Source organism: Equus asinus, chromosome 20, assembly GCF_041296235.1.
Source record: "Equus asinus isolate D_3611 breed Donkey chromosome 20, EquAss-T2T_v2, whole genome shotgun sequence".
NCBI classification, from domain to species: domain Eukaryota; kingdom Metazoa; phylum Chordata; class Mammalia; order Perissodactyla; family Equidae; genus Equus; species Equus asinus.
In genome coordinates, this window is record NC_091809.1 from 22,751,453 (window position 1) to 22,768,794 (window position 17,342).

Genomic DNA, 17,342 nt, shown 5'->3' on the forward strand with positions numbered 1-17,342 from the left:
TGGGCAGTCAGACGGGGCCGTGGCCGGACACCAAAATGCAGGGACACCGGAGGGGGGGGCGACCGAAGCTGAGAATTGGGGTTTGCAATTCTCACTTCTGATGGGGCCCGCTGCGGGGGTGGGGGGCTGCGAGGGCTCCTGGGGGCTCCGGCCTTTGGCTTCTGTTGGAATTTTGTTTTTTTTACGAAGAATGAAAACTAGGGGGATGGAAAGTTCCAGACAGAAGCCAGAGCCGGGGCTGGGGATGGGGGCTGCGTCCACTGCCCTCACTGATCTGGAAAGACGGAGAAACCCAACAACTGAAATAGGGGAACAGGTGGACGGGAAGGGGATGTGGGGCGGGGCCCCGGGCCCGTCCACCCTGGGCCTGGCGGGGGTTAGCGGGGGCTTGCTGCTGGGGAGACCCTGCAGGGGCGAGGCTCAGAGCCGGCCCAGGGAGCCTCAGCCCCGGGGACGGGGTCCTTTGGCCTCAAGTGTTGGGGGGGCTGGCTCCAGCCCACCATGATGCCAAAAATGGAACGAGGTATTGTGTGTCTGGATGCATGGATGCCGAGTTCGCACGCCGGTGTTCGTGGGGAGCAGGGAGCTCTGGTGAGCGAGGTGAGACCTCTGCAGGGAATCAGGGCAGGGGCGAGTGGGGCGAGGGCCGGGGGCGGGGCCTGGCTGGAGGAGGTGGACTGCGCTGGAGTCTGTGCTGCGACCTCTCGCCTGGGCCCCAGGGATGCTATGGGGATGTTTGTGTGTCCCTGGATGTTGTGTCTGTTTCACCATGCCTGGGTGTCTAGATTTGTGTGTCCAAATGTACCTTCCATGGGTCCACGTGTACACATGGCACTGTTCCCATGGCCACATCCACCTCTAGCCACATCCACCCATGGCCACTTGTGCCCACATCCATCTATGCTGACGTCACCCCATCTTTGGGTCTCCTGTGTGCATCCACGTGTTTATCTACATGTCTGGGTTTGGCCAGTGACCTCCTGACCGTGTCTGGAGCGTGTCTCTGGGTCTCTCTGTGTGTCCCTGTGGTGTGTATGCGTGTGTACGTGCCCCTGCGTGTCTTTGCGTGGCGTGGCTGTGTTTCTCTGTGTAGTCCCCCGGACCCCCAGCCCCCAAGCCTTGCCCCAGTTGGTAAACATAACCTGCCAAAATATTTTCTTTTTTTTTTTTTGTCTTTTTTTGTGTTTTTTTTTTCAAGTTCAAGAATCCCCAGTAAAAATTCTCCACGAGGTCTTTTTTCCCTTTTTACAAAAATAGAGTTTTTCTTCCCCTCCCACCCCCCCCTTTTTTTTCATTTTGTTTCTGTTTCCAGCCCCTCCCCCTGCCCCTCACGCCCCTACCAAGGGGCTCTGGGCCAGGGCTGCCCACACCCCTCCTCACGCTTCGCTTTTTTGGGGATTTTTAAACCTGTTCCCCCCTCCCCTCAGGCTCACCTGGGTGTAGGGGAGGCCTGGGCAAGGGGGCCAGGGGGCCCCCCCAAGCCATCCCACAGGGGGAGGTGGAGGGTGGGGTGGGGGTACGTCTCTGCTTTCTTGTGAGCCGAAAAAAGAAACAAAAACCATCACCATGATCAAAACCAAGACGAGAGAGTGAACAGCCCAGCCTGGGGTGTGGGGGCAAGAGGATGGGGTGGGGGACCCCCAGGCACCCCCCGTTCCCTGCAGACCCTACCCCCCGAGTGCTCACCCTGTGGCTCCCGCCGGGATGCGGGCCCTCGGCCGTCCGTGGTCTGCCTGCGCTGTCTCTCTCGGGCCCCCTCTCTCTCTCTCTCTCTCTCTCTCTCTCTCTGCTGCCCGGGGAGGGTGGGGAGGCGGCTCAGGCCTTGTGCTGTTTGCTGGTCTTGAAGGACACCTGCAGCACGCGCTCGCCCAGGCGGTAGCCGTTGAGGCTGGCGATGGCCATGGCCGCCTCGTCGTAGTTGGTCATGGTGACGAAGCCGAAGCCCTTACACTTGTTGGTAGTGAAGTCGCGGATGACCTTGACGTTGGTGACCGCCCCGAAGGGCCCGAACAGCTGCCACAACACGCTCTCGTCTGCCTCCGGCGACAGGTTGTACACGAAGATGCACCAGCCGGCGCCCGCCGCGCCCCCTGACAGGCCCACGCCGGCCAGGCCACTCATGCCGTCGATGGCGATGGGCGAGAACCTGGCGATGAGCGACAGGGGACTACTTTGGGGGTCACGCGGGCTCTGCCCTGACCCCCTAGCATGCCCCCGATCCCCCTGCGACCCCGCACACTGTCATGACCTGGGACGGTGCTGTGACCTCGGGACTATGTGACCCCTGTGTTGGCCTGACCCTGCCACCGTCCCGTGACCTTCATCTGTGACCCCCACCTTAAGCCCACCCCGTCTGACTGGCTCAGAGATGCCAGCCCCCCATCTCCATCCTGCCCTGAGCCCCATCTAGACCCTGACCCCATGACCTTTGACCCTACCCGGTCCTTAGCCCTGTTGGCCCACCCCTGGCCACCACCCTTCCCCTTGCCACATCTTCCCACCCAACTCCTGCCCTCGCCCCCACTCTGACCCCACTCTGACCGGGTCCTCGACAACGGGGTCCCCTCCACCCCCTGCCCCTCAACCCCAGAGGCCCACCCTGGAAGCAGAGCGGTGGGAGCCAGGATGTGGGCGTAGCCCTTTAAGTGCCTCCTTCCCACGCCTCAGGTCTTAGCTCCACTGTCACCTCCTCAGGGCGGCCTCCTGTGACCCATCAAGAGGCCAGTGCCTCCCTCTGCACCGCTCGGCTTTTCACCATTCCGATTACACATTTATCCTCGCTCCCTCTCGCCTGCAGGTTCTGCTCCCTGCGCTGCCCCCACCCAGCACAGTCCCAAGCACACAGTAGGCACTCCAGAGGGGTTTGTCGAGTGACTGAATGAATGAAAGGACAGAATTGGCTCCACCCACACTCCTCACCGACTCCTTGCCTTCCTGAGGTTCCACTCGACTGGGGGGACCCCCAGGGTTTGGGCTCTTGGGACTAACTGTTCGCTCCTTCCTCCTGGCCTTTGCACAGGCTGTTCCCACGGCCAGGAACTCTGTGACCTCAGCTGGCTGGGGGGCTCTGCTGGGTCCCCACCTCCCCTTCTCCTGCCCCCTTCCCAGCCGGGGTCACTGCTCCTCTCTGTCTCCTTTCCCACCAGACTGAGATCATTAACAAAAGGGACAAGAAGCATGAGAGTGGCATCCTGTGACCCTCAGCCAAGATGACCAAGAGTGGCCAGTGGAACTCAGAGACCTAACGCGGGAACCAGGGGCACAGCTGTTCCCGGCAACACTGTCACCTTCCACTGGGCCAAGAGGACACAGACAGGCCCCCTGGACCCACATTTTGTGGCAGCTCTTAGTTTTAGGTATTTACAGGCTTGACAGCCCCCCAGATCTCTGAATGGCTACGCCATCCAGATGGGGTCAGACACGGCGACACTGGCAATCCTGCGGGGGGAGCTGGGGATGGGGTCCGTCAGGGAAGGGTCTGAGGGGACAGCAGGGCGGGGGCACTGTTACCTCTTGACTCCGTAGGCCATGTTGAGCAAATTGTCCAGCCTGTGGAGGCAGAAGGGGTGGTCACTGGTGGCCTCGGGCACGCCCCCGGCTATGATGCCGGCCAGCCAGCCCTCCCAGCCCCCACCCAGCGGGCCAGCAGCGCCAGCCCTGCCCCCACCACTGCCCGCCCGGCTGGACACCGCCTGGCACGGAACCGGGGCCACAGGCACCGCCTCTCGCCTGCCCTGCTGTGCCCGGCCTGCCCCAAGTCCCTTTCCTCCCCCTCCCAGCCGGTCTGCTTGCCTGCCCCCACCCTGCAGGGCTTGGGTCCACAGAAGGGGTGGTTCGAGTCTCTTCTCCGCCACGCCTGGACTGAACCAGAGACAACGCCTCCCTGTGCCTCAGGGTCCCGTCCTTCAAATGGGGACAAGACAAGCTCCCTTCTCATCGGGTTGCTGTGCAGAACGAATAAGTGTGTCTGGCACGCAGTCCGCACCCAGGAAATGTGGATGGGGAAACTGAGGCACAGACAGCTGGAGCCACGGGCCTCAGGGAGAGGGACAGTCAGAGCTGGACTCTATCAGGTGACTCTCAAAACTCTGAACGCCCATAATGCCACTCACAGGGCCCTGCACACATTGAGTGCCTGCTGTATACAAAGACCTGCCCTAAGCCCCTGACAGGCCCACACATTTCCCCTCTGCGTGTGGGAGCTGTCCCGTGTCCCTCTGCCTCGCAGGAATGGGGTTCAGGGAGGGGGGCTGCAAGCTTTGGGCCACAGCCTGGGGGCCCCGGGGCGCCCGGAGCAGGGGGGGCCTCACCGGAAGCGCTGCGTCTGATGGTGCAGGGGGCCCGCGTAGCGCCGGGCGGACGACTGGTAGAGGTGAGTGAGCAGGGCCTGCCCCGTCTTCTGACTCGGGTTGTTGGCGAACTTGACCGTGATGGGCTCAGCCGCGCCCAGCGGCTTCTGCCCGTTCAGTCCCTTGATGGCCTCCTCGGCCTCGATTCTCTTGTCGAAGCGGATGAATCCCACACCCCGAGAGACACCTGCTGGCGCGGGGCGGGGGGAGGGGGGGCGTCAGGGGACCCCGGCCCTCACTCCTGTGCGACCCCTCGCTCTTCCCTTACTTCTGGCCCTTACTTCTACACCCCGCCCTCTCCATCCTGGTCCTCTCTCGGTGCCTCCGGCGGGCGCCCCCGCGGCCTGACCTGTGACCTGGTCCACCAGGATGCGGGAGGTGATGATGCGGCCGTACTGGGAGAAGAGCTGTTCCATCTCCTTCTGGCTCATGGTCTTGGGGAGCCCGCTGACGTACAGGTTGGCGTCCCGGATGGATGCAGAGCTGGGTCTGGCATAGGACACCTGGGGGAGGAGGTCAGGCGGCCGGGGTGAGGGGAGGACCCACATCGCAGATGGGGAGAGTGAGGCCACACCCAAAGCACCACTGAGGAGCAGAAATGCCTGTGTTCACTCGACAGATCTCTCTTGAGTCATCGTCACCCTGGGACCCCCGCGGTTTGGGGGGGGAGGGGACATGGACATGGCCGAGACAACATGGCCCTGCTTGCAGAATGATGGGGGATCTGCTGCCTGAGGAGGTCAAAGGAGCCGCGCCCCTGGGGTCATGGGTCTCCTTGGGGACCTCAGGGACCGTCACGTCCCCAGCCAATGGGCTCACGCTGGACATTCCATCAACATCGACACTTTCCCCTCCTTTGCAAAGTGAGCCTGGGATGCTGTCCCCTTCTCTCCCTGACAACACTGGGCCCCTTGGAGTCCCTCAGGTCTTTAGCCAGAAGATCAAGGCTGACAACTCCCAAATGTTGTCCCCAGTGTGGGCCTTGTCACACTCAGTGTGGCAGCATTGGGCCCCTGACCGCACCCCAACTTGCCCCAACTCAGTGATGGCAGCTCGGTCCTCCTGGGTGCTCAGGTCCCCAGCCTCTCTTGTCCTTGACAGCTCTTTCAAATTCACATCCAATCCGCCATCAATCCTGTTGGCTCCACGTTCCTCATTATCCAGAATCCACGCTCTTTTCCTACAGCCACAGCCTGGCCCAGCCCCCACAATGGCTCACCCCCGGACCAGTGCCACTGTCTCCATCCTCCTCCCCCCACAGTCTGTTCCCCCCACAGCAGCCAGAGGGCGCCTGTGAGCATCTGAGCCAGGTCACATGCCTCCGCTGCTCAGAACCTTCAGTGGCTCCCACTTTCTTCAGAGTTAACGTCCTTCCCACGGCCCACAAGGCCCTGTATGACCTACCCCATCACCCCTCTGCCCTCATCTCCACCCACTTGCCCCCTCATTCACTCTCTTCCAGCCACACAGACCTCCTCCATGTTCCTCAAACACACAGGCATACTCCAGCCTCAGGGCCTTTGCACTGGCTGTTCCTCCTGCCCGGAACTCTCTTCTTCTCCCTTTCCTCCAGGTCTCAGTTGCAATGTCCTCGCCTACCTCCATGTGGGTCCCTGCCCCTACCCTCCTTACTCTTTCTCCAAGCCCTCTCCCAGTTGGGAGCTAGACACGTTTTATTACAATCATCTGATTGGTGTCATTAATTAGGATCCAGCCCCACAGTAAAACTCTGCAGCTGTTTAAAAAATGGTGGACGTGTAGATTTATTTCCCCGAAACAGTGGGCAGTATTGTGAAGTGGGGGAAGAAAAGTCCATTTACAGAGCAGCAAGGAGTGACCCCATCTCACTGTGTGCTTATCAGTGTCCGGGAAACCCAGGCTGGAGGCCCCCATGCTAAGGGGCCAGCGCCCTCCTCCTTATTTCTGCCCACGTCTATTTTCTTTCCCTTCTAAACTAACCTCTGGGCAGACGGAGGTCATTGTCAAGAGTCTGGTTTTTGTTCGGGGCTGTGTGTTGTAATGGCGTCTTATTTCTTTAGAAATAACTGATTAAAAAACTAACAAAATGAATAAAGCGGTGGGGGGGATGGAGGGTGAGGGTGCTCACGGGGTGGGGGTGGCAGATGCTAATGAATGCCATGGTGCACACCTGGGGTCCTCCAGAAAAACAGGCAACCACATCCGCTGCTGTTATTTCTGGAAGGATAATAAACATCGAGGTCCCGAACGTGCTGTCTCTTTCCTGTCGCAAGCTCTGAGGTGAGGGCTTGTTGAGAGATCGGGGTTGGGGGTGACAGGAAGGGGGCTCTGAGCTCCTGGGTGGGTGTTTGTCTAGGGCTGGGGGTCATCTGAGACACAAAGAAGGTCTTCAGGAACCTTTCTTGTCCTTCTGTGACCTGGGCTGACCCAGGTCCCTCACCTGTGTCACACTCCCTCACCAGGAGGGGCCTGGCACGTGGCAGGCAGCTGGAAATATTTTAGGCAGAATGTGCTGGAGCATCCAGTCAGGATGGACCACGTGACAGTCATCCAGGCGGACACACGCGCACACACACAAGGCCACGCTGTGCCCCTCACTGCCCAGCCCTGGGGACTACACCAGCGGGGAGGTGACACGGGCCGCTGCCATGTTCACAGCGACTCTGGGGGTCATGCATGATTACAGTAACCACACACCCGTCACACCACCACACAAGCCCACAATGTCACACACGTTCCACCCAGAACCGGGCCCAGATAGACACACCCACACAACTTCACTGTGACACACAAACACCCCGTCACAGCCAGACACACCCACGCAGCCCCATCAGGTCACAGCCGGAGTCACAGTGTGTCACCGAGCGCCTGTCAAATAAACACCACGTGCCCACAGACACACAGTGACACGCCCAAAGTCTATCGTAGCCGGACCCGTGTGACAACAGCCGCTCCTGTAGCCACAGCACCCCACAAACACCATGAGTCCCAGCGCACGGTCACACACGCACACTCGCTGCATCCCACGTGCATGGTGGCCCTCTGGGTCTCCCAGTTTGTCACTAGGGCCCACCCTCATGTCCTGGGGCTTCTGGGTCTAGTTGGCCATGGAGGGACCTATCAAGCATCACCTCGTGACCCCCGCATCTGAGAGAGGAAGAAATTCCCGCACCTCTGTTCCCACAGAGAACTGGGGGCCAGATGGGCTCCCCCAGCCCCGCCTCCCCCAGGGGCCGGGAGCAGATTTGTGGGGCGGAGCCCAGACACCCCCAGGCGAACCCAGAGAGGGGCGTTTCCATGGCGACACCCCCAGGGAACCCGAGCTCACGGGGTCCCAGCTGCAGCTGCTGAGAGGGGAGGCCGTGGGGGGAGGGGCGTTGCACAAAGATGGGGGAGGGCCCACCCCTAATCCCACCCTCTCAGCCCCTAATTAGGCTCCAGATGGCAGATGGGCCCCCACCCCTCCCCCATTTCCATGACAAAGGCGGGGCCGGGTGGGGGGGGCGCCTGCCCGCTGGACCCTGGTCACTCTCTCCTGCTCCTCCGCTGATGAGGTGGGTGCCTCCCTGAGGTGCCAGAGAATGCGGGGCTGATATTCTCCCCAGTGACGAGTGAGGAGACTGAGGTTCAGAGAGGCAAAGCTGTCCGCCCCTGGGGAGCCCAGCCAGGAAGGCTCGAGGGAGAGATTTGAACCCTGAGTGGTGGTGGGAATGGGTATGTTGGGAGGGTGGGTGGCCGTGGGGCTTGAGTGGCAGCGAAGTGGGTGGTCCAGGTGGACAGTGACGGGGCACTAACCTTGATGGTCTTCGTCTGCAATTTGAGGCCGTTGAGGGTGTTGATGGCTTTGTCTGCATCGTTGGGGTCCGAGTAGTTCACAAACCCATAGCCGAGGCTCTGCCCTGTGGGCAGGACCGGATGGTGAGCTGCCCGGACCTGCCAGTGTCCTCCCAGCCCCCAGCCTGAGAGGCTGGCAGCCCCCCTCAAGGTGATGAGAGTCAAGATGCCACCCGTATCTGTTTCCCCAGAGTCCTGCCTGCCCCTGTCACCCCTGAGCCACCCCACCTAGGGTCCCACCTGTCTCCCCATCACACCTCAGACCCCCAGGGTCCCACCTGCCCCCTCACACCTGCACGCTTGAGGCTATCACCTCTGTCCTCAGCCCCCCCACCCGCCAGCAGCCACACCTGTGATTTTGTCCCGAACCAACTTGCAGGACTCGATGTCGCCAATGCTGCCGAAGAGACTCTTGAACTCGTCCTGAGTCATGTTCTGGGGCAGGTAGTTGACGATGAGGTTGGTCTTGCTGTCGTCAGTGGCTCCGTTTGTACCAAGGAGTGGCCCGTTGGGCAGGGCCGGGCCGGCCGGGCCCCCCGCCACCTGAGACTCCATGGCCCCGAGTATCTGCTGGAGACAACAGGCCACACCCGCTCACGGCCCGGTCCCCGCACTGGGGACCAGCAGGAGTGGTGGGGTGCTGGGTGGCGATGGATCAGGCATGTCTGACATGGGCTTGAATGCGGGGAGGGGACAGTGTGTTAGTCTAATGATCTGTTCCACTCCTTGAGCGCCCAGCAAAGCAAAAGACTTTACTGTGGAGAATTCCATCTATAAATGCCATACATGCCCGATTGCATATACATTTGCCTATTTATCTAACACCAATCTGTGCATTTTCAGAATCATAAAATAAACGCTTTTGTCTTCAGAATAAGAAATATGACATTTTTATTAGCTCTGAAGCCCTCATAAGCCCCTCCCTGACCGTGTACCTCCTTCCTCCCAGGAAAGGTGATTCATACCCCAAATGTGTCAATATTTCTTTCACTTCATGCATAATTTTCCCACTGGGGATTTACGCTCCCCAGTTTCTCCACTGAGCTATTTTGGTTTTTTATGTATGACATAGTAACACCTGCAAATAATGATCATTTCAGTTCTTTGTCTCCAGTCTATACCTGTTATTTATTTTTCTTGTCTTATTGCAGGGGCTACAATGTGACAGTGGCTTATTTATTCCTGACTTTAAAGGAAATGCTTTAAACATTTCACAGCTAAATGTGATCTCTGCTATAGTTTTTTTGTAGATGGCCTTTACGAGGTTAAGAATGTTTAATTTTAGTGCAAGATATTTTTTTAAAAAATAGATGTATTTTATTGAATGGTTTTTTCTACATCTATTTTTTAAAATTAAGATATAATTGAGGTACAATGTTATATTAGTTTCAGGTGTACAACATAATAATTCGGTATTTGTATATATTGCCAAATGACCTCCACAATAAGTCTAGCTGACATCCATCACCATGTAGTTTTTTATAGTTAATATCTATCCATACATAGTTACAATTTTATCTTGTGATGAGAATTTTTAAGATCTACCCTCTTAGCACTTTTCAAATGTATTCTACATCTATTTTACACGTCATGGCCATGTAGAGAAGAATTTTAAAGCCACATCTGGGGTCAGCAGGAAACAGTGCTAGGATTGATTAGTATTGTCTGTCATGGTCATGGGAAGGCAAAACAGTCAGCATTTCCTTAAGTCTCTGCTATAGCATGATTGGCAAATAGGTTGCCCTCACCTGAAAACTCAAATCGATTCGTAGGGTTTTCCTAGATGGATGAATTTAGAAGGATTTGAAGCCATATCCAGTTTCAGCAGGAAAGGCCACTGTGATTGATTAGCAATGTCTGCTTCCGTTGCAGAATTAGAAACAGTCAGCAGGTACACATTATCTCAGCCCTCCCGGACCCAAAATACAATACCATAATTGTTCCCAAATATTGGGCATTGCTGGGTGCCAGGCACAGTGCAAAGTCCTCTAGAGGCAATTTTTTTTTCTTAGTCACAACGACTGAAAAGAAGAGGGTTTTATTCCTCCTCTTCACAGATACTATGGACTAAAAGCTGTGTCACCCCAAATCCATATGTTGGAATCCTAACTCCCAATGTGATGGTATTTGGAAGTGGGGTTCTTGGGAGGTAATTAGGTCATGAGGGTGGAGCCCTCATGGATGGGATTCATGCCCTTGTGAGAAGGGACTGGAGAGAGGGTGTCTCTCCCCCCACCATGTGAGGACACAGCAAGGAGATGGCCATCTGCAAAGCAGGAAGCAAGCCCTCAGCAGGAACCAAGTCAGCCAGCAGCTGGACTTCCCCGCCTCTGGAACTATGAGAAATAAACGTCTGGTGTTTAAGCCACCCGGTTGATGGTCTTCTGTTATGGCAGCCTCAGCTAAGACAACAGAGGAGGAAAGTGAGGTTCAGAAGTGATTGCAAAATGACCAAAGATCATGCAGCCTATAAATGGTGGCACAGGGATTTGCACACGAGCTTTTCTGATCCATAGTCTGTATTTCCAACTTTCACTGCCAACTACGACCAGTACCAGTTCTAACATTTCCCGGCTCTGTGGCCTCAGGTATGCCACTTAAGGCTTCTGGGCCTCTGCTCCACTTTGCTGCAGACTCCAAATTACTGGCAAATTAGTGGCCTGGGGAAGGATCTCAGACTGCACGTGGGTGCAGCTGGAAAGCATTCTGGCATCAGCTAGCCATGTCTGCTACATGCACAGTCACGGGAAGCGGCAGCCAGCAAGCGGCAGCCGGCTTGTCACATCCTACGTCCCTGCCTCACGATACTGTGATTAATAATTGTCCTGCTCCACTGAGTATGTACCACTTGCGGGGCATCGCGTGAAGCACTTCAAGGCATCATTTCATTTATGTCTCCCAACAATCTTGAAAGACAGTGACACACTCTCCATTTTACACGGAGGAAGCTGAGCTCAGAGCTGTTGGGTGACGTAAATGGGGAACGCCATTTCAAACTGGATGTGTTGGACCACAGAGCTGGTTTTGATGACAGTGGCCAAGGCACGGGGGCCTCTCTGCCACTTATAGCTGTGTGTCCTCAGGGATGATCTGAGCTGTTCTTTGGGCCCTCCGCTTCTTTCCCACTCTTTCTTATTAAAAGGATGGCCTGGAGATGCAGATCCCCTGCATTTCCAGTCGGCTGAGAGTGGCTGCCTGGAGGATTATTCTGAAGCCCCATCCAGGCTGAGCAGGAACACACACTAGGTTGAATAGCAATATCTGCCACAGGCGCCTGGGATAAAGCAGTAACCATACCCCACAGATCTGCATCCTGGTCTCGTACCATTTAATACTTTACTAATAACATGGCCAAGTTTGGAGGGCCTGCTATACGCCAGGGAAATTTTTTTTTCTTCTTTTTTGGCACCTTGGCATGTTAAATATCTGAAGACAAAGGTTTTTTTTTTTTTTGGTCAGGAAGATTGGCCCTGAGCTAACATCTGTTGCCACTCTTCCTTTTTTCTTTTTCCCTCCCCAAAGCCCCAGCACATAGTTGTATATCCTAGTTGCAGGTCATTCTAGTTCTTCTATGTGGGACGCCACCACAGCATGGCCTTATGAGTGGTGTGTAGGTCCACGCCCAGGATCTGAACCAGCAAACCCTGGGCCACTGAAGCAGAGTGCACAAACTTAACCACTGGGCCATGGGGCCGGCCCCCAGAAAGCTCTATATATGAAAATTTCCAGGCAATTCTCCCAACATCGAGGGTTATGGGACTCTTTTCTCCCTTTAATAGATGAGGAAACCAAGTCTCAATGAAAGGGTAGAGATTTGGGCGAGGTTGGGCAGCAGGTAAATGGCAGAGGAAGAATCCAAAGGCGGCGTTTGGACACCAGAGCTCACTTTCCTAATGAAAAAGCCAATAATGGTAAAAACAATAACAGCCAAGGAAGGCCGAGTACCTACTCCACGTCACGCCCCGGCGCCTCTTGATTTAAACCCACTCTGTCGGCCGAGTCTACTTATTCAACTAGACAAATATTTCCTAACTGCTACCACGTGCCATCTGCTGGCTCCACCCTCGTTGCTGTGTGTCTCTGACACTCGCGTTGCCTCTCTGGGCCCCTGTCTCTCCGCTAAAGGTATGTCACCGAAGTCCCCCGTATGGAGATAGATTCTGAATTGCTGCGCAGACTCAGTGAGCTAGAGTTCTGTGATCGATTGATAATGTCTGCTATGGGAGCCCAGTCAGCCGACTGCAGCCACTGTTTCAGGACGACCGGCTTCCAGCCTCGGAGCCCCTCCTGTGTGCCAGGCAGTGAGCATGCGCAACATTCTCTCTGCCGTCCCACAGTCACACTGAAAGCTGGAGATCATCTTATCCATTTCGCAGCTGGAGAAACCGAGGGTCAGAGGGACCTGACTTGCCCAGGGTGACAGGGGCAGGTGGCGGAGATGGAGTCAGGGTTTGACCCCGATCAGATGACCCCAGAGCCTTCAGGGTTACTGACTCTAGCCCCTCCAAAATGCTGTCCTCAACCCGGATGGGGTTTAGAGGGGATTCGGGAGTCCTGTCCAGGATTTTGAGGGCCAGCCTAGTAATCCCGCCACCACTACCCCGTCTCCCTCCCGTCTGTGCCAGAGCTTATCCGGATCACTGTCGCGTTTCCTCCGCGGCTGAGCCGGCTGAGCCGCTAATGGGGATCGGATTGGTGGAGGCCCCACCCGCCCTGCTCTAGCCGGTGGCATATGTGGCCTGGGATGACACGGAGAACACAGGGACCTTCGAGGGCTGTCCCAGGACGGGGACGAGGGCGTGAAGTCAGAGCAGAGGAGGGCAGATCAAGGATGGCGAGGCGGAGGCCAACTGGGAGCATCGAACCTCCCCTCCCACTCTCTCCAGCTCTTCCTCTGGGTCTCTCCCTCTTCCTGTTTCTCTCTCCCTCTTTCCCCCTCTGTGTCTCTCTCCCCTCTGCCCACGTCTCCCTCTGCACCCCTCTCTCTCCCCCTCCCTCTCCCTGTCACTCTTTCTCCAACCCTCTGGCACCACTGCACATACATTTCACATATGGATTTTGCCGTGAACACACCTGTGGTCACTTGCCGTGTAGCTCCTCCCGTGTCTAACCCCCTTGGCCCCCAGCTGCGCCCCCTGGCCCTGGTCACAGTGACAGATGCCTGGATACTGGCGACAATAGGGCATTGAGTGGCTATGCATGGTGAGGCTGGGCCACCACGTGGTGCTAGCCAAGCCTCCCACTTCTGGGCCCTTCTCCCTCCATGCAGGGCCCTGACTGTCTCAGTTTATCCCCTCACTTTCTCCCAGCCTGTCGCCATAGTGGGCCTCTGCCTGAGCGCCCTCCGTTGGAGTAACGGAAGGATAAGAGCTTCAAGGCCCCGTGTGACCTCTGACCACACCCTCTCTCTTTGTGCATCAGTTTCCCTTTTTCCACCGAGGGAACAGATCAGAGGAATGGATGCTGGACTGCTGGGGGTGGTTCTGAGGGTCCTCAGGAGGCCACACTCACGTTCCTGGACCTGAGTGAGTAGTGTGAGGCCGAGAGGGGAAGGAGCCGGCCCGAGGTCACACAGCAGGGACGTGTGGCCTCCCGGGCCTCATTTCTCAGAGTCAGGTGGGCGGGTCCCAGGGTCCAGGAGAGGAGAGGCCCAGGCCTGCGGGGCGTGCTGAGCATCCCACCACTCACTGCTCGCCACGACTCGAAAAAGAGGCCCAGAAAGAGACACAGTGTACAGAGACGCACACACAGAGACCCGAGAGACAGGAAGAGCCGAAGGGGGAGGCCCGGGCGCCGGGACCAGACAAAGGACGCGCGGCGGCGCGGGGAGCGGAGTCGCGCGGCGGGGGCGGGGGTGGAGCCGGGGTGGGGCTAGGACGGGCCGGCCCCGCCCCCGGGATACGCCCGGGCTGCCGAGTGGAAATCCGAGGGCTCGGGCGAGGCCGGGCCCCCGGGGCCCTAGGGGGCGGGGCATAGATGGGCGGGGCAGGGGCGTGGCCAGGCCGGGCGTGGCCGGGCGTGGCCGCGCGCTCGGGAGCTGACCAGCTCGGTGGCTGCTGAAAGCACCGGGAGCGGGGCGAGAGGCGCGGGCGGGCGGGCGCGCTCAAGGTCACCCCGCGGCCCAGAGCCCTGGAGGGGTGGGGCGCCCGGACCTGGCCTAGGGGGCTTGCCTCGGCCCCTTACCCCATCCCCTGGGGGGCGGGGGCTCAGGAGCCTGGGGGCCCCCCCGCCGTCCCTCCTCTCCCCTCCCCCTCCCCGGAGCCCGAGGCGCCCGCGCGAGGCTACGGCCCGCGAAGAAGCGCCGAGAAACAAAGGGACGCGGCGGCGGCGGCGGCGGGCCCGCGGGGCCTCCGGGCGCGCCCCCTCCTCTCCCCTCCCCGCTTGCCGCAAGGTCGACGGGCTCGAGGACGAGACGCCCGGCTCCCGGGCGCGGCGGAGGCCTGGGGCGCGCGATCCGACGCCACCCGCTTCCCCGGGGCTCTCGGGGACGCCTTGCCGCCTGGTCCTGGCCCAGCACCAGCGACTGGGGCCCTGCGTTAGCCTGGGCGGCTGCGGGGTCCGGGCCCGGATGGAGGAGGCATCCTTCGCCGCCGCGGCCCCTCCCCCATCAGGCCTGCCGGGGGGGGGGCAATCCCGCCCCCGGGGCGCCGTAGGACGCCCCCCGGATCGCAGCTCGCCTCCCTAAGGCCTCTCGGGCAAGACTCTAAGTGCCCCCAGCACTCTGGGCGCGGCCCTGCCCACTCTCAGGCCCCGAGGCTCGGTCCTACCCCCCCACCCGGGCCTAGCTAGGCCTGGTCCTACCCCCCCTCCATCTCCGCGGAGCCTGTGCCTAACCCCTTACTGACCAGGTTCCCTCTCAGCGACAGGGGAATACCTACAGTGACCATTCTTGTGTGCCCGGCGGGCGCGGTCCGTGCTGAGGGCGGCTCCGGGGGTCGTGCACTCCTTGGGGGGCGCTCGATGCTCACGCCGGGGTCCTGCCCGGGCGGCCTCTGGCGCGGCCGCTGCAGAGGTGTCGATGAAGGCGGCGGCTCCCTCGAGGGCCGGGAACGGGCCCGAGCCCGGGGACGCGCCCGCGGATAACCGGGCTCCGGAGTGGTCTGCGGGCGGCAGGGGATGGAAGGAGGGAGCGGCAGTGGGATTGAGAACGCCCCCTGCGCGGCCCCGCGGGGCCCGGGGAGGGTGCGCTTCCCGACAGAGATCGCGGCGCCCTGCCTTTCGCCGCCGCCCCTCGGCCCAGCCTGTCCGGTCGCGGGTGCTCAGTCCTCTCCCCTCGCCCGCCCTCCCTCCCACCCTCCGGCCCGCGCTGCGCGCTCCGCGCTCTGGGCCGCGCAGCCGCCGCCCCCAGCCCTTTATAGCGGCAGCTGCCAGCGCCGGCGCCGCCTATTGGCTGCGGCAACCGAGCCCCGCCTCCTCGCGGCGCCCGACGGCGCGGCAGGTGGAAGCGAGCGCGCGCTGGCCGGGACCCCGCACCCCCAGAAAACGCTTCTTCGGGGCTCGGATCGCCAGCTTCTGGCCCTTTTGCCCCCGCAGACCCTGCTTCCTGTCTTGGCGCCCCTTCTTGGGTGGGCTTTCTGGCCGGAAGACTGGGCGGGTGCCCCTCCTCTGTCCAGCACCCAGAGCCGGAGGAGCGAAGAGGGCGAGGATGTATCGACGGCCCGATTGTACGACCTTCTGGAGGTGCTGTCCACCGAGGGGACTAGAAAGAAAGGAGGAACCAAGACTTCAATGGGCAGAGGCTTGGGTCTCCAGATTTGGGGGGGCCAAGGGAGGAAGGTGGGGGTGGCTGAGACCCTAGTCTGCCTGCAGAAGGAACTGAGACCCTGTGGATTTTGAGTGGGTTAGGTGTCTATAGGGTTCAAAAGCTCTGGACTGGCAGCCTACAGTGCAGGAGAACTGGGCACTGCTCCAAAGGGGGTTAAGAGGTTTGGGGCTTAGGGTTCCGGGCAAACCTCACTGGCGCCCTCCAGCTCCTGGAAACCACTGGGCCTTCTCGGACCCTATAAACTTCGGGTGGGCGGATCTGCCATGTAAATATCCTGACTTTCCGGGCTCGTGATTGGTCCGCTTGTGGAGTCACGCTTCCTCTCTGCTAGTGGGGACCTGGCCTCTCTCTCAGACGATGGGGGGTGGCGCAGCCTCCTTCGGGGAGCGGGTGGGAGCGCACGTTTCTGTCGGGGCGGCCATCAGGAGCGAGGTGTTCTCACCACGGCAGGGGCGCCTTCGAGTGAGGCTTCAGCACCACAGACAGCGGTCCGACGGCCCGGTAGAGGGCGCTGCGGACGAGAGATCCTGGACCCCCTAACCGGAGAGTCGCAACCCCCACCCCATCCCCGTCCCTACACGCCCTTTTAGGATCCGAGCGTGCCATCCACCCCAGCGAGGAGAGCCTAATTTGGCCAATCAGGGACGGTCCTCGGGAGAACCAATTGCGGGAGGATGCCCTCGAGATTGAGCCAATGAGAGCGGACGCAGCAGAGAGCGCTGCCACGCTGATGGAGAGGGCAGGCCAATCATAGCGGCCCGCGCAATCTGGGCGGTGGTGATGCGGGTCCCGCGGTGGCCCCTCTTGGGTTTGCCGGGGCGACCTGGATGATCCGGGGACCCCGAGCGATGGCTTCTTCCCAACCCGGCGTTCCTCCCGGCTCCTGTCGGACTGGAAGCCGTGCCTGTGCCGGGAGGGGGGCTACTCCTGGGCGCGCAGACCCGGCTGCGGTTCCCATGGAAACTGCTGACTCCGGTTATGCTGGAACAGCGAAGGGGACTGAACCTGCCGGGGGCGGCTCGCGGGGGGGGAGCGGGGGGGGCCCAGCGGCCAGACTTGCTCATCCTCGCCCCCTCTTCCGTCCCCGGCTGGGGTAGCCTCGGGTCCGGAGGGTAAAATGAGGCCTGGCTGTGGCCCCGCCCCCACGAGCTGGTGAGGAGCCGGCGGGGCCAATCTGCGCGTGGCGCCACAGGGCTCCCTCGGGCACGTGCCCAGGCTCGCTGCTGCGGTCCCCGGGGTCACGTGTCTGCGGCCACCAGGGCCCACGCGGCTTGCGCGCCACCTGGCGGCCGCGCGGCTTGGTTTGGCTCCCCGCCTCTCTCCCTGGAGGCCCGCAGGAGGAGGAGGAGGAGAAGAGGCGGCCTCAGCATCTTCCTCCGGGAAATGGGGCCAAGGCAGCCGCTCCCCCCACCCGC

General features: G+C 59.9%; 1 protein-coding gene across 4 annotated transcripts; it reads right to left on the reverse strand.

The window, feature by feature from the left end:
• Positions 1-1,194: 1,194 nt before the first annotated feature.
• ELAVL3 (ELAV like RNA binding protein 3) lies at positions 1,195-15,486 on the reverse strand. Of its 4 annotated transcripts, none has more exons than XM_070492088.1 (7): positions 15,041-15,486; positions 8,513-8,729; positions 8,124-8,227; positions 4,699-4,852; positions 4,311-4,536; positions 3,511-3,549; positions 1,195-2,146 (listed from the first exon to the last, which is right to left on the reverse strand). In XM_070492088.1, exons 1-7 carry the CDS (start codon positions 15,047-15,049, stop codon positions 1,816-1,818), a joined length of 1,080 nt encoding a protein of 359 aa, XP_070348189.1. In that variant the 5' UTR covers positions 15,050-15,486; the 3' UTR covers positions 1,195-1,815. The 4 variants fall into 4 exon arrangements, with proteins under 4 accessions (XP_070348189.1, XP_044609262.1, XP_044609263.1 ...); XM_044753327.2 differs by having other exon boundaries at positions 1,195-2,167; XM_044753328.2 differs by having other exon boundaries at positions 8,513-8,732.
• Between the last annotated feature and the right edge of the window lie 1,856 nt (positions 15,487-17,342).

Bases quoted from the DNA above. Each gene is read 5' to 3' on its own strand.
- ELAVL3 (XM_044753329.2), bottom strand. The intron at 8,228-8,512 runs GTGTGGCTGCTG...TCCTGCCCACAG, and splicing joins GGTTCGGGACAAAATCACAG to GGCAGAGCCTCGGCTATGGG. The intron at 2,168-3,510 runs GTAACAGTGCCC...CCCCCAAAGTAG, and splicing joins ATGGCCTACGGAGTCAAGAG to TCCCCTGTCGCTCATCGCCA.